At 37.3% G+C, this 17,064-nt stretch overlaps 2 protein-coding genes across 4 annotated transcripts in view; both read left to right on the top strand.

Moving 5' to 3' along the window:
- Positions 1-10,593, top strand: part of BBS7 (Bardet-Biedl syndrome 7) — a 44,320-nt gene extending 33,727 nt beyond the window's left edge. For 2 of the 3 annotated variants that reach the window (XM_027103627.1, XM_027103624.1), the window contains 6 exons: positions 404-543; positions 2,565-2,729; positions 5,710-5,819; positions 5,936-6,039; positions 6,186-6,309; positions 8,111-8,312. In XM_027103627.1, the coding sequence (XP_026959428.1) occupies positions 404-543; positions 2,565-2,729; positions 5,710-5,819; positions 5,936-6,039; positions 6,186-6,309; positions 8,111-8,244 (777 nt within the window). In that variant the 3' untranslated portion in view covers positions 8,245-8,312. Of the gene's footprint in view, positions 1-403; positions 544-2,564; positions 2,730-5,709; positions 5,820-5,935; positions 6,040-6,185; positions 6,310-8,110; positions 8,313-10,482 lie in introns of those variants that run through there. The other variant, XM_027103626.1, reaches the window with a different exon arrangement.
- A 478-nt stretch (positions 10,594-11,071) lies between these two features.
- CCNA2 (cyclin A2) lies at positions 11,072-17,059 on the top strand. The gene is made up of 8 exons (XM_027103629.1): positions 11,072-11,546; positions 12,336-12,579; positions 13,904-14,016; positions 14,219-14,442; positions 15,079-15,286; positions 15,708-15,821; positions 16,248-16,381; positions 16,739-17,059. Exons 1-8 carry the CDS (start codon positions 11,334-11,336, stop codon positions 16,785-16,787), a joined length of 1,299 nt encoding a protein of 432 aa, XP_026959430.1. The 5' UTR covers positions 11,072-11,333; the 3' UTR covers positions 16,788-17,059.
- The last annotated feature ends 5 nt before the right edge of the window (positions 17,060-17,064 follow it).

The raw sequence follows: 17,064 nt of genomic DNA, 5'->3' as shown, positions 1-17,064 counted from the left end.
AAATGAAGTATTAGTTATTGACCCACTTACCCCTTCAACAAAAATGTCTACATTTTAACCATTTTTTTTATGTGAATCTTATACAATATATTATACACCTACACTTTTAGATGTGATAGGGTGGTGTGTGAAAATGTCTGTCTTTTGGAATGACAGACCTAAAAAATATGTGGTGGGGATGACTTTCATAGATGGATTAATTTTGCTTTTGATTTCCAAAATCTTTTAAAATTTTCTTTTACGGTAGAGGTAAAAAGTTCTTGTTTCATAGAATGTCCTTATTTCCTTCAGCATATTACAGAAGAGATTACGGTCTGAGTGCCTGCTTGCTTGTGTTGAACATTTTAAAGATAGCCTTTATGTTGCCAGATTATTCTTATTTTCTTTCCTCTTTTGTGTTCAGATTCGCTCAATTGAAGGCCAGTATGGCACACTTCAAGCATATGTGACTCCAAGAATTCAACCCAAAACATGTCAGGTCCGCCAGTACCTTATCAAACCCCTTTCACTCCATCAAAGAACTCACTTTATTGATCATGACAGGTAGGACAAAGGAGGGAGAAGTTTATTTTTAGGATATTACATGATGCAGATAAAGTTGCTTTTTATTTTAGTAGTGTAAATTCTGGTAGCTTGTTGTACTTTTTAAAAATTAAATAAATATTTAAATGCTGTGTACAGGTTTCCCCCGCTATCTGAAAGTAGCGTGTTCCTATGAAACCTTTCATAAGCCAAAATAGCATAAAGCGAAGAAGCAGTTACTGTAGGACACATCTTGATAATGGATGCTCAAAATAAATTGGGATAAAGCACAGATGCTCACAGACAGTTCAAAGCTATGTGGCCTGATGAGTGTAGTTCCTGGAGAAGGAACTCGGCGGGGCTGCTCTCAGTGCTGCTGGGGTACTTGCTGCTTCGGTAACAGCCGCTGCAGAACAAACGCTGAGGCTGTTTTTGCTTTTCACCTTTTCTTGGTAAAAGCAAAAATCCTCTTTGGATTTCTCTTGGTTACCGAAAATAGGCACTCGTGTAGGCCTTTTGTAAAAACAAAGTGGCATAAAGTGAACTTTCAAAAAGCAGGGGATACCTATATTATTTCTAATAGACGTAAGCGTCTTTGTCTTCTTTTAGAGGCTGATTTGAGCTGGACTTTCCTATCTTTCTCATATATTTACCATTCTGAAATCAGTAGAGTAATAGTTCTCTGTCTCAAACATCTATCGTGAGAAAATACTGTTTAGCATTTGAGTTCTCTGTAAACAGGACCTTATTGTGTTAGCCTCAAACATTATATTTCCTTTCTACTTCACCTCAGGGAATACTGGTAGAGCAATTAGTTGTGATAGTCCCTATTATTTCTAACTTCCATTCCAACTTAATTACCCTCCTGGTTATAGTTTTTCACTTTCTTTTCTGAAAATGAGAGACCATGGCCTTAAATGAAGAAGGGAAAGAAATGAACAATTAGTGAATACTTGCCCTGTGCCATGCATTGTGCTCAGTGCTTAGGTGTTACCATTTAAGTCTTACGGCAAAACAAGTAGTAATGTTTGGAAAAGTAAGTAACTTGTTGATATGAGAAACAGAGTGAAGATTTGAGGCCAAAGCCTATGTATTTTTCTATTGCAGCTTGTAATTTTAAAGGTATGTAATTTAAATAAGATGTAAGGAGAAAAGTTCCTAAGGAAGGTTTTGGGAAAACATTAAAGAGAATGGATTCTCTGAGGGTGTCTTCCTGCTTAAAAGTCAGAGTTGTTAAAGGAGGTATAGCGTGGTGTTCTGGAAAGAACAGCAAACTGGGACTCAGGAGACTCAGATTATATAGCCTGATATCTGTTCCTACATGACTTTGGGAAAATAATTTAAGCTCTGGGCTTTAGTTCTCTCATCTGCAAATAGAGTTGGTGTGGCAATCTCAAAAGTCCTTTCTATTCTGTATTCTCTTAAAATTCTTTCTGTACCTTTAATTCCATAAACTTGCATTTTCTTAATTCTTTATCCATTTGATTTATTTTAAATTTATTTGATTTAGTTTACAACCTTTTGTGTGTATGTGTAATTTGCAGATAGAAAGTTAATTCCATATCCCTGCAAAATAGAAGGTATCATTCCCTAACTTTCCCAGTGGCATGCAGCTAGCGTTTCAAACCCATGTCCATCTTACTTAAAAACCCAATTCTTTGCCTTCACATTATGCTGATTTTTTCCTTTAGGAGATTCTTATGTTTTGTAGTTCCTATAATATAAACACTAGATGAACTTTTAAAAAATGGAATTTACCTGAGTAAACTGAATTGTATTTGTGAAGGCATGTTATAATGAAAACAAGCTATTTATGTCACTTAACTGAATATTAAAAGTACAGGTATAGGTAAGCATTCTTTTTTTTTCCCCTTGAAATCAAAATGTTTCTCTGATGGGTAAGATAAACCTGAGAAAAATTAAATGGCTGCTTTTCTATTTGTAACTACTGTTGCAAAATTCTGTTTTTTAATGTGTTGAGTACATATAATACCTCTGTGTATTCCCAGACAAATATGTGTACCTCTACTGTTTAATTGCAGACCCATGAATACACTGACTTTGACAGGCCAGTTCAGTTTTGCTGAACTTCACTCCTGGGTGGTTTTTTGCCTGCCTGAAGTTCCTGAAAAACCTCCAGCAGGAGAATGTGTGACATTTTACTTTCAGAACACCTTCCTGGATACACAACTTGAAAGTACCTACAGGTAAATAAAACTTATTCCTGGTTCACAAGTGTTTTTTATATAAATGGAACTTCTAAATTTTCATAAGTTTTAAGGCAGTAATAATTTGCAAATAATATGATTGAAAAACTATACTGTTTAAGAGAATCTTTGAAAAACAAATGGAATTAATGAGTTTAAAAAATGATTGACTAAAGATGGATATGAAAGAGCAATACCTTTCCAATTCTCAGCCATAACCAGTTAGAAAATAAATTGTTTAAAAAGATTCGTTCAGAGCAGCGATAACAATAACAAAATGTTCATGTAAAATCTGTAAGAATATTCTTTATTAGAAATACATAGAACTTCATGAAGAAAACTTTAAAATTTTATTGACATTAAAGACTTGATTTAATGGAGTAATATATTCTATAGTTATCAATATGAAGACAATGTAAACATGCAAGTCCTTCCCAAATTGATTTGAACATTTATCCTAATTCCAGTAAGAATTACAAGAAGAATTACCATTGAATTTCTTTATGCAAAAATAGGAAATGGCTCAAGAACTTGAGAGCTTAGAACATGCAGGCTTTTGAAGTGACCACATTGAGGTGAAGGTCATTATTCCTTGACACTCTTCTCAAGCTCCCAGTTGCCCTCCTGCCCCCTTCACTGTCACTCCCTACTCATCTCCCATAGGCTCCCCTAATTTCTGTTTCTGAATATAGTAGAGGCTAAAATTTCCTTCTCTTTTGTTCTTTTTCTGAATGTGTTGGGTAAAGCTGGTTTCTCTACATCTGCTTTGAGCTTGTACCCTCATACTTCTGCAAGGTTTTTGCATTCTCATTCTCTCACATCTGCAGGTTGTTTTTGTTTGTTTGATCTTTTGTTTTTTGATTTTGTTTGTTTGGAGGGGAGGAGGTTTCTTATCTTCTCTCTGTCTCTGTCTCTTAAAGCTTCTCTCCCTAAGCAGTTTACTGAGGTATTCTACTTTCTGCTTCCTAGCTGAGACTTTACGATGCTAGGTTCTGGAAACAACAGTGAACACATAATTTTACCTCTGAATATAGCCTTTGGGACCAAGAACTCTCCAGAAATCTAATTGGTTTTAGCATCAGTTCTATGGGGGTGTTTCACTGTACCCTCCAGGGGATCTTACCTGTGTAAACCTGGAATCATGACTTCAATTTTGAAGTACCACAGCGAACCTCACGTTTTAATCATAGCAGACAATTTGACAGGCCCCTGGCATACTACATATTTTTATAATAGCATACCTTTGCTTTTTACCATTCTGTGTCTTTAAATATTCTTTCCTTAATAGTCAAAACTCTACTTATTCTTCAAGGCCCAACTCAATAGGTACATTTTTTAAGTCTTCCTTGATTCTATTCTCTGTTCCCATAACATTTTATTCTTACCTGCCTTAGATTTTTATTGTTATTTTTTTGAAGTATATAATAATTTTTATGTAAGCTTGTCTGTAAATCAGATTGTAAGCTCTGGGCAGAGTTTATTCTTAATTAACTTTGTATGTATCCTCCAAGTATCTAACACATGGCTTTGAACATAGTGGTACACAGTAAAGGTTTTTTGTTCCATAAAATACATATATATGGAAGAAGTATAGAAGCGTGTACTTTGGAGACAGACATACTTAGGTTTGAATCTGGCTCTGTGACTCACCAGCTATTTGCTCTTAGCTACATTACTTAACTTTCTGGGTTTCAGTTTCTTTTCTGACGAATAGAAATAGTAACACTTACTTCACTGAATTGTGATGCTTAAAGGAAGATAAACCACGTGAGTCATTCCGCAGTGCCAGGTACTGCATAAGTATTTAATGTTAAATATTATTAATTAAAATTGAAGACTAGTGAAAAAAATCTCATGATTTCTAACACATAATTGGGATCAAAATAAGTGTGTATTATTCATCTTTCTAGAAAAAAAGAAAAAAAAAGCAGTCAATATAAAAGCAAACAAAAAGGCAACACTGAATATGTAAAAGATGGTATATATTAATTAGGAAAATTTTGGTCATCATAAAAAGGAACCAAACGTAAGCAGGCTTAACCAAGTAAAAGGAATTTATTAGTTCATGTAACTTAAAAGACTAGCAGTAGTCTGCCTCAAGCATAACTGGATCAATGGCTTAACTGATATTGTCAAGACTTTATCCCTTTCCATTGCTCAGCTCTGTTTTTGTCTTCTCTTGGCTTTCCTATGTAGTGCCATGGTGGCCACCAACAGCTCCATCCAGCTTTATATCTTTTCAGCTACCATAGCCTTTCTTTCCCACTAGTTCCAATAAAAGTCCCAGGATTGAGTATCATCGTTGAGTCGTGAACCACTGTGCTCAGGGGTATGGAATACGCTGCTGAAAACTTCCTCCTGAAGTCCCAGAAATGGGGTTGGGGCCAGTGCCAATGAAACTATATGGATTGAAAAGGGTGAGAGAGAAAGAGAGAGAGAGAAGGAGGGGTTCCATAAAGAAAAAGAAGGGTCCTGTGAACATAAGAAGTGGCAATGGATGCTGGGCATGGAAGAACAGAAGATGTTAGTCTTAGGTTTGATATTAGCTTTCTTTTAAGGATGAAGCATATAGTCATGCTGTAATTTATGTGATTACATAAAAAAAAACTTATGTGAAAGCAAGCAATTCTAAATGCATTTTATATACATAAGGGGTTAGCTATTGGAAATTTTATTAGTGAAAATGAAAAAAAGTTGTTTTAAATGAAGAACTTATATAAATTGTCGTATCTTTCGGAGGCATGTGTCTAACATCTTTTATTCAGTTTTACAAGTATGTTTAGAACTTGAATCGCTACAACAGTAAAAGGTTACATGTTTAAATATGTTTTACATTAATAATGAGATGTGTATATAAAGAAATCTAAAATTAAATGAAGTCTAGACACAAGGTCCTATTTGCAAAATATGTATTTATTGGACATATTTATTGGATGTATTTCCTTCTAAAGCTGTTCTTTTAAAAATATTAATTTTATAGAAAAGGTGAAGGAGTTTTTAAATCTGACAACATTTCTACTATATCCATCCTAAAAGATGTGCTCTCTAAAGAAGCTACAAAAAGGAAAATTAACCTCAACATATTATATGGTAAAAAAAAAAAAAGAATCATTCTTTGTTTTTTGGGGGGGGGGGGTTGTTGTTACAATAAGAATGTTCCTGATCAAAGTGACTTATCTAATTGTGCCTGACTTAACTTCTTATAGAGATAAATGAAGTATCAGTCAAACACACATTAAAGCTAATCCACCCAAAGCTGGAGTACCAGTTGCTTTTGGCTAAGAAAGTGCAATTAATTGATGCTTTAAAAGTAAGTATTTGTGTCACGGGACTCGTGATCATTATTTTATTGTGATGGGATTTCTAAAATTGTAAAGACCTTAAAGTTTTCCACTTTAAATCCACTTTACACTGGATTAAATTTTGAACATTAAGAGCTTCTGTTTTTTAAATAAGGAATTGCAGGTTCATGAGGGAAACACAAACTTTCTGATACCAGAATATCGCTGTATCCTAGAAGAGGCAGATCACCTACAGGAAGAATACAAAAAGCAACCTGCACATCTTGAAAGACTCTATGGTTAGTGAACTATTCTATAATACCTTGTCATATTTCTTTTCTACTGGCTGTTTGCAAAGGATCACATGAGAGAAGCTGGGCAGGAGGAGACAGGCAAAGATTACAGCAGTCATGAACCAGTAACAACCCATGTACTGCCCAATATATTTATTTTGTCAAGTTGGTTTTAATGTTTAATATTTTTACTAGATAAAATACAAATAAATATTAAGAAGTGAAATAAGTCTAATGCAATGAATTAATCTATATATATGAAGAAACCCAGTGTGAAATGAATGTATCCTATGAAGCATTACAATTTAGGCTATATTTCACACAAATAATTTTCAGTTTTTATTGCTATTCTGAAATATCAAAATGCAGCATTTAATATTTTTATGCAAAATTTAATAGGGGGTATATATGTGCTGTGTCAGTTTATGTTTAAAACTCATTCTGCTTTGGTGGTGAGAAGTTGAATGTTTCACAGTTGTATTGAAAAAGCAAGAGCAAGAGGGAGGAAGGAAGGAACAGCTTAAGGAGACATTTTTTGTGATCTTTATGTAAGACCTATTGTGCATAGCACGCCTATTTATTTATAACATCTTTATAATTAGGGGGGATATTTAATCCTTACAACAGCTCAGCAAGGTAGATAGTGTTATCTCTGGTTTTCACATCTGTAAACTGAAATCTGAGCTTAAGAATGTGTTGTCACATAGGTAGGTGGTGGCAAAGCCTTCATTAGAACCTCCTTGCCCCCAAATGCAAGCTTTTTGCACTGTGCCGAGTCTTCTGTAGAGTCAGTTGGTATCATCCGTCCATATTGATCCTTAAGATCTACCTAATGAATTTATTTTATGCCCAGAGACTTGCTCATAAACGGTCGGTAACAATAATATCTAATATCTTAATATTTACTATGTGGCAAACACATGATCTTTTATCCCCATTACAACTTAGAAGATGGGTGGTGCAGAACCACCATATCTTATCACCAATTCCACAGTCCAGAGAGCTTTGAAATCAAAAACTTTGTTCATAAATCATTTGGCAATAAATCTGACTTGATCTGAATTAATGACAAAACCTCACTTAAACTGATATGAGGTTATTTATAGTTTTTTTATTCCACTTAGTATGAATATTCATATATTTTGTTGCAGAAATGTTATGTTTTGTTATCAGATGCTGCCACTCACTTTCCACGGGTATTATGCCATATATATGGTATATTCCTTTTATTATCTTCCTAAAATGTGAAAAATTCTGAAACACATCTTGCATCAAGAGTTTTGGATAAAAGATTGATAGCTTGAATTATTCCCACTATATATATGCAAAAACTCAAAGGTGAAATAATTTGCCCAGATCTTTGAAACTAGAAATACTTGCCTTCAAGTCAAATCCTAAGAATGGTCAACATATAGATGGGATATTTTAATTCAGATAAAGCTGTTATGAACAGAATATGTCTACACTGTGTCAAAATGGTCAGCCTGGTGGAAAAAAAAAACCCACCTGTTGTAATTTTATATATACCAATAGCAGTTCAAAACTGGCCAGCAGTTGATTGTCTGAATTAATAGCTTATAGCCAATTGTTAAGAGGGTTATTAGCCAAATGATTTATATTTTGAAACTTGCCTTAAAATCCCCCCCAAATATTTTTTGATGCATCAATCCTTTCAGATTTCTGTATGTTAAATAATGGAATTACAGGTGCTTAGAAATAGATTCTCAAGCAGTCACTTACTTTCATTAAATAATGTGTCATTAATAGAATTAATCAATGACAGAAAATTAACATTTTTTCTTTATAGGCATGATCACCGATCTTTTCATAGATAAGTTCAAATTCAAAGGCACCAATGTAAAAACCAAAGTGCCTCTTTTACTGGAGATTCTGGACAGTTATGACCAAAATGCATTGATTGCTTTCTTTGATGCTGCATGAAATATAAATAAGGTAAAGTTCCAAAGAAGTTGTATGTTTAAATTAAAAATGTTAAAATAGAATTGCAAGCTAACTGTATATACTTTTATTTCAAGTGCGTTTTTTAATATTATCTAAAAATATATGTTATGACTTTTTTTAGTAATGCTTCTATTTTTTTTGACAAATGGAACTTTTTTTTAATTTTTAAAATATTTATTTATCAAACAACCCATATATTGTTAGTATAGACATCGTGCAAGGTTAAAACATATTCAAACATCAAGATCCGCATTCAGGGCTTCCCTGGTGGCGCAGTGGTTGATACTCTGCCTGCCAATGCAGGGGACGCGGGTTCGTGCGCCGGTCTGGGAGGGTCCCATGTGCCGCGGAGCGACTGGGCCCGTGAGCCATGGCCGCTGGGCCTGCGCGTCCGGAGCCTGCGCTCCGCAGCGGGAGAGGCCATGGCAGTGAGAGGTCCACGTAAGTTCTAGAGGCTGGAAGTCTGGGGTCAAGGTGCCAGCGTGGTTGGGCTCTGGTGAGAGCTCTCTTCTTGGCTTGCAGATGGTTGCTTTCTTGTTGTGTCCTCACATAGCAGAGAAAGAGGAAGAGGAAGAGGAGTAAGAGAGAAAAAAAGAGAGAGAGAGAGAGAGATAGGAGGACAAATGGAACTTTTTTAAAATAAAGAGAATTTTTATTTTTAAAACAAGTGGAATGATTATAAGGGATTTTAATGAATTTTTTTCAAGTGGATGTTTTATAATAATCATTGTATAAAATAATTATTTTATAATAATTATAATGTTTCTAATAATCGAGAACTATTATTTGGAAAATAAAAATATATTCAAATATTTAATAAGCTAACACACATATGTATAAACTGCTTTACGGTTTTCAAAATGTATTTACATATGTTATCTCATTTGATCTTTTTTCTTTTAATTTATTTTTGGCTAATTATTTTTTAAATTAATTAATTAATAATTTTTTTGCTGTGTTGGGTCTTCACTGCTGCGTGCGGGCTTTCTCTAGTTGCAGCGAGCCGGGGCTACTCTTCACTGCGGTGAGAGGGCTTCTCATTGTGGTGGCTTCTCTTGTTGCGGAGCATGAGTTCTAGGCACGCAAGCTTCAGTAGCTGTGGTTCGCCAGCTCTAGAGCGCAGGCTCAGTAGTTGTGGCGCAGGGGCTTAGTTGCTCCGCGGCATGTGGGATCTTCCTGGACCAGGGATCAAACCCGTGTCCCCTGCATTGGCAGGTGGATTCCTAACCACTGTGCCACCAGGGAAGTCCCTCCTCATTTGATCTTGACAACATATATTGATTATTTTGTCAAATCATGTAAGAAAACTGATTCTCAGTGAGGTTAAGTGTTTAAGAGGACATGCTATTATTTTGTAAAGGTGGAACCCAAGTTCTGGTGCCTGGATTGCGTTCTGGTTACTATGTATGTTGTCAACCAGGGGAAATAACATACATTTTTTTTAGCAATTGAGATTGATTTACAATTGATTTTGCTGTTGCTTGGTAATGTTTTGTGACCCATGCTCAGTTTGTAAAATACTTGAGTTGGCCAGGGAAATCAGCAGAATTTGCACAGATTGGGGGGATCTTAACTTGATGTGCTGTAACCAGTAGGGCTATACAAGTATACTACATGTGAATAGTGTCGAAATAGTGACAGCTTCTTAGATTTTCCTGCACTAATATCCACTGATTTCTTTTTTATCATAAATGGAGGGAAATATGACTTTAAGGCTATGGAAGTCATTAATCTTAATTCATATTTTATTCATATTCAAGTGAATACTGTACTTAAAGGTTGTTTAAAATAGCATAAGGATTACAATAGAAAATAAACTATTCTGTGTGTTTTCAAGAAGGGCACACTTATGAATTTGTTGGAAAACAACAGTGCTTCTTAATTATATACCATTATATTTATTAGTTATGTGCAAGCCTTGTTGTATATTAAATGTGAAAATTTGTTAAAGGCACATATTGCTAAGAGAGTTTTACTTTTATAAGGTCATATTGTTTTTACTATGTTTAAACAACCTTCATTTCTAAATGGAACACATAATTATATCTAGGTCACTAGAATTTTACTCCGAGCTTTTTGTCGGCTGCCACACCTTGGGGAAAAAAAGAGATAAAAATTAATGACTGTCTAGTTGAATTTCTTGTAGTACATTACTGTTTGTTACATATATCAACAGTAGTTCAAGGTGGCACTTTAAATTAATTGCATCTTCATTAGGAAAAATAAAAAGCATAAGACTGTGAAGAAACACCTAAATGGTAAGATGACATTATAGTCTTTCAATATTATATCAGTTACATAAGCAGCGTGTTAAATGATTTATGCACGTTATTTAATACTAACGACAACTGTATAACGCGTAGATATCATTCCCAATTAACAGATAGGAAAATTGAGAATTGGAGACACTGAATAACTTGAACAAGACCACCAGGCCAGTATGTGGCCGGATCAGATTTTAGACCTTGAGAAACTAGTCAGTCAAGCTAACTGGAGGTCCTAGGGCAGAAGGCCGGGGCGGCCCGCTACTAATTGCTAAAGTTTAATTCAGTTTATCCTAGAGACAGCCCTTGCCCCGAGACAGGGACCGCCTAGCGGCCCTATTTAAAGTCACAGTAGACTTAGGCCCCGCCTCCCCGCCGGGCGCGCGTACTTCCTCCTGCCGCCGTTCGACGTCTCTTCGCCCCGCTCCGCCCCTGCTCGGTTGCCTTCGCACCGCCTTCACTCGCCTGCGACCGCGTCGCCCCGAGTGACGTCACGGGCCTCGGCTCTTTTCATTGGTCCATTTCAATAGTCGCGGGATACTTGAACTGCATGAACAGCCGCCGCTCCGGCGGGCTGCTCGCTTCATTTCGGGGGCGTCTTTGGCCCTCCACGTCCGGCAGTGCCTGCCTCCGCCTTTCGCAACCTCCTCGGTCCTACACGATCCCGAGCGGGCCAGCGGGTGGGTAGGCTGGCCCGAGCTGCGGCGGGCGGGTACAGCTGGAGTGTACCTAGGCTGATCGGCGGGACGCAGTGCACGCTGCTTGGCGCCGCAGGCTGATCCTGCCGCGCCCCCGGGAGCAGTGATGTTGGGCAGCTCCGCGCCCGGGCCTGCGGCCCGCGAGGCAGGCTCGGCGCTGTTAACATTGCAGCAGACGGCGCTCCAGGAGGACCAGGAGAACATCAACCCCGAGAAGGCGGCGCCCACCCAGCAGTCCCGGACCCGCGCTGGGCTGGCGGTACTGAAGGCCGGGAACTCGCGGGGACCAGCGCCGCAGCAGAGGCCTAAGACGCGACGGGTAAAGCAGTGAGCCGTATCTGCAGGAGGGTGGGCCGAGCGGGAGTTTTGCAGGGGTTTAGCCGGCAGAGGAGAGTGGCGAGAAAGCATCCCCTGGCCTTTTCGCGGGAAGCCAGGATCTGGAGTCCCTTGATCCCTGGTTTTCTGGAGTGTAGGATGCCACATTACTCCCATTAGTTTCTCCCATTACTCTCTCTGCCAGCACTCTGCGTTTGTGCTGCCTGTCCGCTCTCCTCCATTGGGAGTATTTTTCTATAGATAACGAAGTCAAACCAAGCCGTACAACATGAGTATGGCCTTTGCCCGCCTCCACGCCTTTCTCTCTGCTTTTAAGCCCCAGGCACTGCTCGGACTTCCTTCATCCTCCCCATATGGTTAAGAGATTACCTCTGCTTTAGGAAAGGGTATAAAAAATACTTTGCTTTTGGTCAATTCCGCCATCTTACCGAATTTGCTCTGTTGCTCCACCCTGGGGCGAAAGAGGTAAACCACTTTTTTGCCATCTCTCCTAAATTTGGCATTTTTCGCCCTGCCACTCCACCCATCTCGTGGCCTTGATTAGTTTTGCCCAATTCCACTTAATCTGACTCTAAAACCCTTGCAGGAATGCCTGTGACAAATTGGAACATCCCTTCTTTCTCCGACTGACTACTCAAATTTCCTTGTCTGGATTTTCCCCCCTAAAGTTTAATTTTCCTGATAGAGTAATTGGGAGTAAATGCAGTATAAGGGGATGAAAGCAGAACAAAATGCCACTTAATAGGCTCAAAGCCAGTTATTTATTTTTTAGGTTGCACCTCTTAAGGATCTTCCTATAAATGATGAGCATGTCACCGTTCCTACCTGGAAAGCAAACAGTCAACAGCCTGCATTTACCATTCATGTGGATGAAGCAGAAGAAGAGACTCAAAAGAGGCCAGTTGAATCTAAAAAACCAGAAAGTGAAGATGTTTTGGCTTTTAATTCAGCTGTTACTTTACCAGGACCGAGAAAACCACTGGCACCTCTTGATTACCCAATGGATGGTAGTTTTGGTAAGTTTTAAAGAAAATTTGTATCAAATTTGTATCAAATCAATGTAATCATATCATTTGATTACATCATCATTTGATTACATCATTACATCATTTGATTACATCAAATCAATGTAATCATAATTATTGAATAGACTGGATTAATGAAATTTTGCTTTTCAAAACATTATCTTACCTGATCCTTAACTACATTATGAGTTAGGTTTAATGTAACAAGTTTAGAAAGGGTGTGACTTATCTCAGGCCTCACAGCTAAGCCAAGACCCAGTGACCTACAAAAGGATCCTAATCCTGTGCTCCTTCTGGTACACTGCTAATCACATCAATTTCATTAGATCTCAGACTTATTTTAATCTGACCCTGGAAATGTTTGCTTGATTGGGAGAATATATTTCAATTGTGTTAAGACTCACTTTGTACATACCATTCTCAAATAGAGTGCTATTTGAGAATGCAGCTTTAAATACTGAGATAGCCAACGTCTCTTCCACCTTTAAAACTTTGTTTCTGTAAAATCAGTCTGAGTGATTGTCTGATACCAGAGAAGGACATTGTCCTCCTGTGAGTCAGAGTAGCTGCTATAGACAACTCTGACTACAGTTTGTGCTGCTTCTTTACCATCAGGCTATCGAGTCACTGGACAGCTCACTAAATTCAATCTCAGCTTTAGTTCTGTAGATGAGAGGTATAGCAGCGAAGTCCTATGGAAATAAAATAATTGGTGTATTTTTATTTAAAATCTGCAACAAATTTTAAACTCAAACCTTGAAGTAAAAAGAATAATGGATATTTTTTGCCTTCAAAGATAATTTAAATTTACCAAAAAAGAATCACCCATTGATATTAGTGTTAATGTGTTTGAACTGCCCATAAGAAATCTGAGTTTCTCTTTAGCACACTTGTTAGCCCTACTCCTAGTTACTGCCTGGATTGTGCTTTGAATGTTAGACTTAGGGGTCTGCAAACTCTCTTTTGACAAATCCTAGATATCTCCAAACTTGGATTTTAACTTTGTCCTAGCAAAACCAGTGTACTCCTGTCATGGGAGATGAAGATACTTCAATACCTGCTCCTCTAACTCATTTTCCTGTTAATGGTTTGTCAGTACTTTTTCTTGTTAATTAAAATCATTCCAAAACTAAGTGGACATAGGTACTAAAATCAGAGTTAAATCTTCTATGTACTTTGTCATAACAAGCTCTTTTTAGTTGGATGAAATAAACACATTGGTAGTTTGGGACTCCTTACAAGGGCAATCACTTTTAGCTCTTAAATTAAGTCGAAAATGAAAAGTGAACTTCACTGTACTTTTGAATTCTCCCAGAGTCACCACATACTATGGATATGTCAATTGTACTGGAAGATGAAAAGCCAGTGAGTGTTAATGAAGTACCAGACTACCATGAGGACATTCACACATACCTTAGGGAAATGGAGGTAAAGGCTCTCTGAATCTACTTTTTACACTATTTGTTCACTGTGGTGAAAGGAAATTAAGAGGATAATGTTTTTAAGTTTTTTAACTGCCAGTGAATTACTCTAATGCTATACTTAAGTTTCTAGCATATAGGCAGCATCTGTTAATGGTAGAATGATCTAACTGCAGTTTTAACACTATACTAAGTAACCTTCTCAACAGGTTAAATGTAAGCCTAAAGTGGGTTACATGAAGAAACAGCCAGACATTACTAACAGTATGAGGGCTATCCTCGTGGACTGGTTAGTTGAAGTAGGAGAAGAATATAAACTACAGAATGAGACCCTGCATTTGGCTGTGAACTACATTGATAGGTTTCTTTCATCGATGTCTGTGTTGAGAGGAAAACTTCAGCTTGTGGGCACTGCTGCTATGCTGTTAGCCTCGTAAGTACAACTTGGTTTGTTGGGTTAAAAGTGATTAGTAGTATCTTTCTGTGTAGGGAAGAAATTGTGATCTTTTAATTAAAGTATGACATTTTAACATACTATACAAGGCAGGGAGTCAGCGACTACTTTAGGGATGGTGGAGTGGATGAAACTTTTTAAATTTAGGACATTAATTTTCCTAGATCTGGATTTCAGGGCACCTTGAATGAACCTACAGATTGGCGACATTTTAATACACCAGGACTAGGTTACAGAGTGGTTCCTTCTACTTTAAAGTACTTTCTGGTATATAAGCAAAATCTTATCTTTTCTCCATTAAGACATGAAAACTAAAATGTAAATTATTTATTTTTCTAAGGAAATTTCCTACATTTTCAGTTACTTGGTGAACTCTGGCATTGTTCCCATCTTGGGAAGTCGGCCTCTCACTTACTTCCTTTGACTGAAGTGGGAGAAATATTTGGGGCTTTTAATTAGCATTTGCCTAGTCTTGGCTAGAAGTGGTCAAGTATCAGTGCAAACAGGCAACTGGTTTTGGATTCGTTCCATTCATTCTGCTTAAGGGATTTCAAGTTGGGACAAACAAGCTTTTCTTATAAGAGGACTGATTACTTAAAACTTCTTTCATTGTAGAAAGTTTGAAGAAATATACCCCCCAGAAGTAGCAGAGTTTGTATACATTACAGATGACACTTATACCAAGAAACAAGTTCTGAGAATGGAGCACCTAGTTTTGAAAGTCCTTGCTTTTGACTTAGCTGCACCAACAATAAATCAGTTTCTTACCCAGTACTTTCTGCACCAGCAGTCTGCAAACTGCAAAGTTGAAAGTTTAGCAATGGTAAGTTCTTTTCATTTGCTGAATGAAGATTCTAAGGTCACAATTAGGGGCAAGCTCTAGTTTCATTATACAGCCTTGGACAAGGGATTTAGTATTCTGGGGACAGGTTAGTGCTGCAGCATGAAAGAAAGCCTGCCATTGGCAAAAGAAAACATAAATGGAGAAAGCACTAGGAATAGTGGTATGAGGAGGAAGTCTTGGTAAATGGTAGCCAGAAGAGTTGTTTTTAAAGCTATTAAAGGAGGAAAAATACAGGATGAGAATGAAGCAAAATATGATAGTGAATATATTTAAAGATGTGGCAATGGTTGCTACAGAGCCAGTCTTAAAGACAGCAAAATATTCAGTCAGAAGGTAAGGATTTGAGTTTTGAATTCCAGAGCTCTTATGATCATCAAGTATATTTACTTTTTCATTCCAGTTTTTGGGAGAATTAAGTTTGATAGATGCTGACCCATATCTAAAGTATTTGCCATCAGTTACCGCCGCAGCAGCCTTTCATTTAGCACTCTACACTGTCACGGGACAAAGCTGGGTATGTATGACGACGTCCTCACACATCCACCTTGTGCTGTAAATGCTTGTGCCAGACAGGTTAAATAACTGTCCTATACAACTGACAGTTGTCTAGATGTACTGAACTGGAAGAGCTATTCAACCACGTACACTGTTGAAAGCATTTTGTCTTACCTGTTTAATAGCATCTGTTAGGTAGAAAGCTTGGTTACTATTAATGCTTGGATTTGAAAGGTGTGCTTAAAGAATTCAGGCCATAAGACTTGCTGTTGGCAAGGAAAATAGTAAAAATTGATCGACGTTAGCAAAAAGAGCTTGAGAAAACTGGAAGATGTTAGTTGGAGGTGTTAGGACAAAACTCAAGCCAACTAATGCCAACTACTAACTTGTATTCAGTGTCTGTTACTAAAAACAAAACTCAGTGGTTCCGTCCTCCCTCCTGCAGCCTGAATCATTAGTACAAAAGACTGGATATACGCTGGAAACTCTAAAGCCTTGTCTCATGGACCTTCACCAGACCTACCTCAGAGCTCCGCGGCATGCACAACAGTCAATAAGAGAAAAGTACAAAAACTCAAAGTAAGAATTAACAGCAGTAGATACCAAAGAAGCTTGCTTTTCCAGGCTATCGTACGGTTCAGAGATCCTTGACATTTTAACTTTATTTAAGGGATTCACAAATCAGGCACAGCCTCCTTAAGCAACTGTTCTCTTAGCAGCCATGTGTTTTGAGCTTCTGTCTTGTATTTGAGGGAGAAGAGGGGAGAGGAACGGTGGGCATGCATGCAAGTGTTGGGGACCACACTATGGTTTTATAACCATTAATTCAAGTAGACAGAAATAGCATTTGTGAGTTCCTAGTATATGTTTCATTCCATAATCTGTTTCACCCAATGAATGTTTACTAAAAATGGATTTTTTTTTCCCTGCTTACAGGTATCATGGTGTTTCTCTCCTCAACCCACCCGAGACACTAAATGTGTAACGGTGAAAGACTGCCTTTGTTTTCTAGGATGTAAATCACTCAAAGTATATGGTGTACAGATTTTATCTTAGGTTTTAATTTTACAATCATTTCTGAATACGGAAGTTATGGTCAAGTACAAATTATGGTATCTATTACTTTTTAAAGGTTTTAATTTGTATATCTTTTGTACATGTAACTATCTTAGATATTTGGCTAATTTTAAGTGGTTTTTGTTAAAGTATTAATGATGCCAGCTGTCAGGATAATAAGAAATAAATTGATTTGGAAAATTTGG

Source organism: Aethalodelphis obliquidens, unplaced genomic scaffold (assembly GCF_003676395.1).
Source record: "Aethalodelphis obliquidens isolate GAN/ISIS:26980383/991018 unplaced genomic scaffold, ASM367639v1 scaffold6, whole genome shotgun sequence".
NCBI classification, from domain to species: Eukaryota; Metazoa; Chordata; class Mammalia; order Artiodactyla; family Delphinidae; genus Aethalodelphis; species Aethalodelphis obliquidens.
Note: the sequence above shows the minus strand (reverse complement) of the source record. Positions and strands in the feature narration are given on the sequence as shown.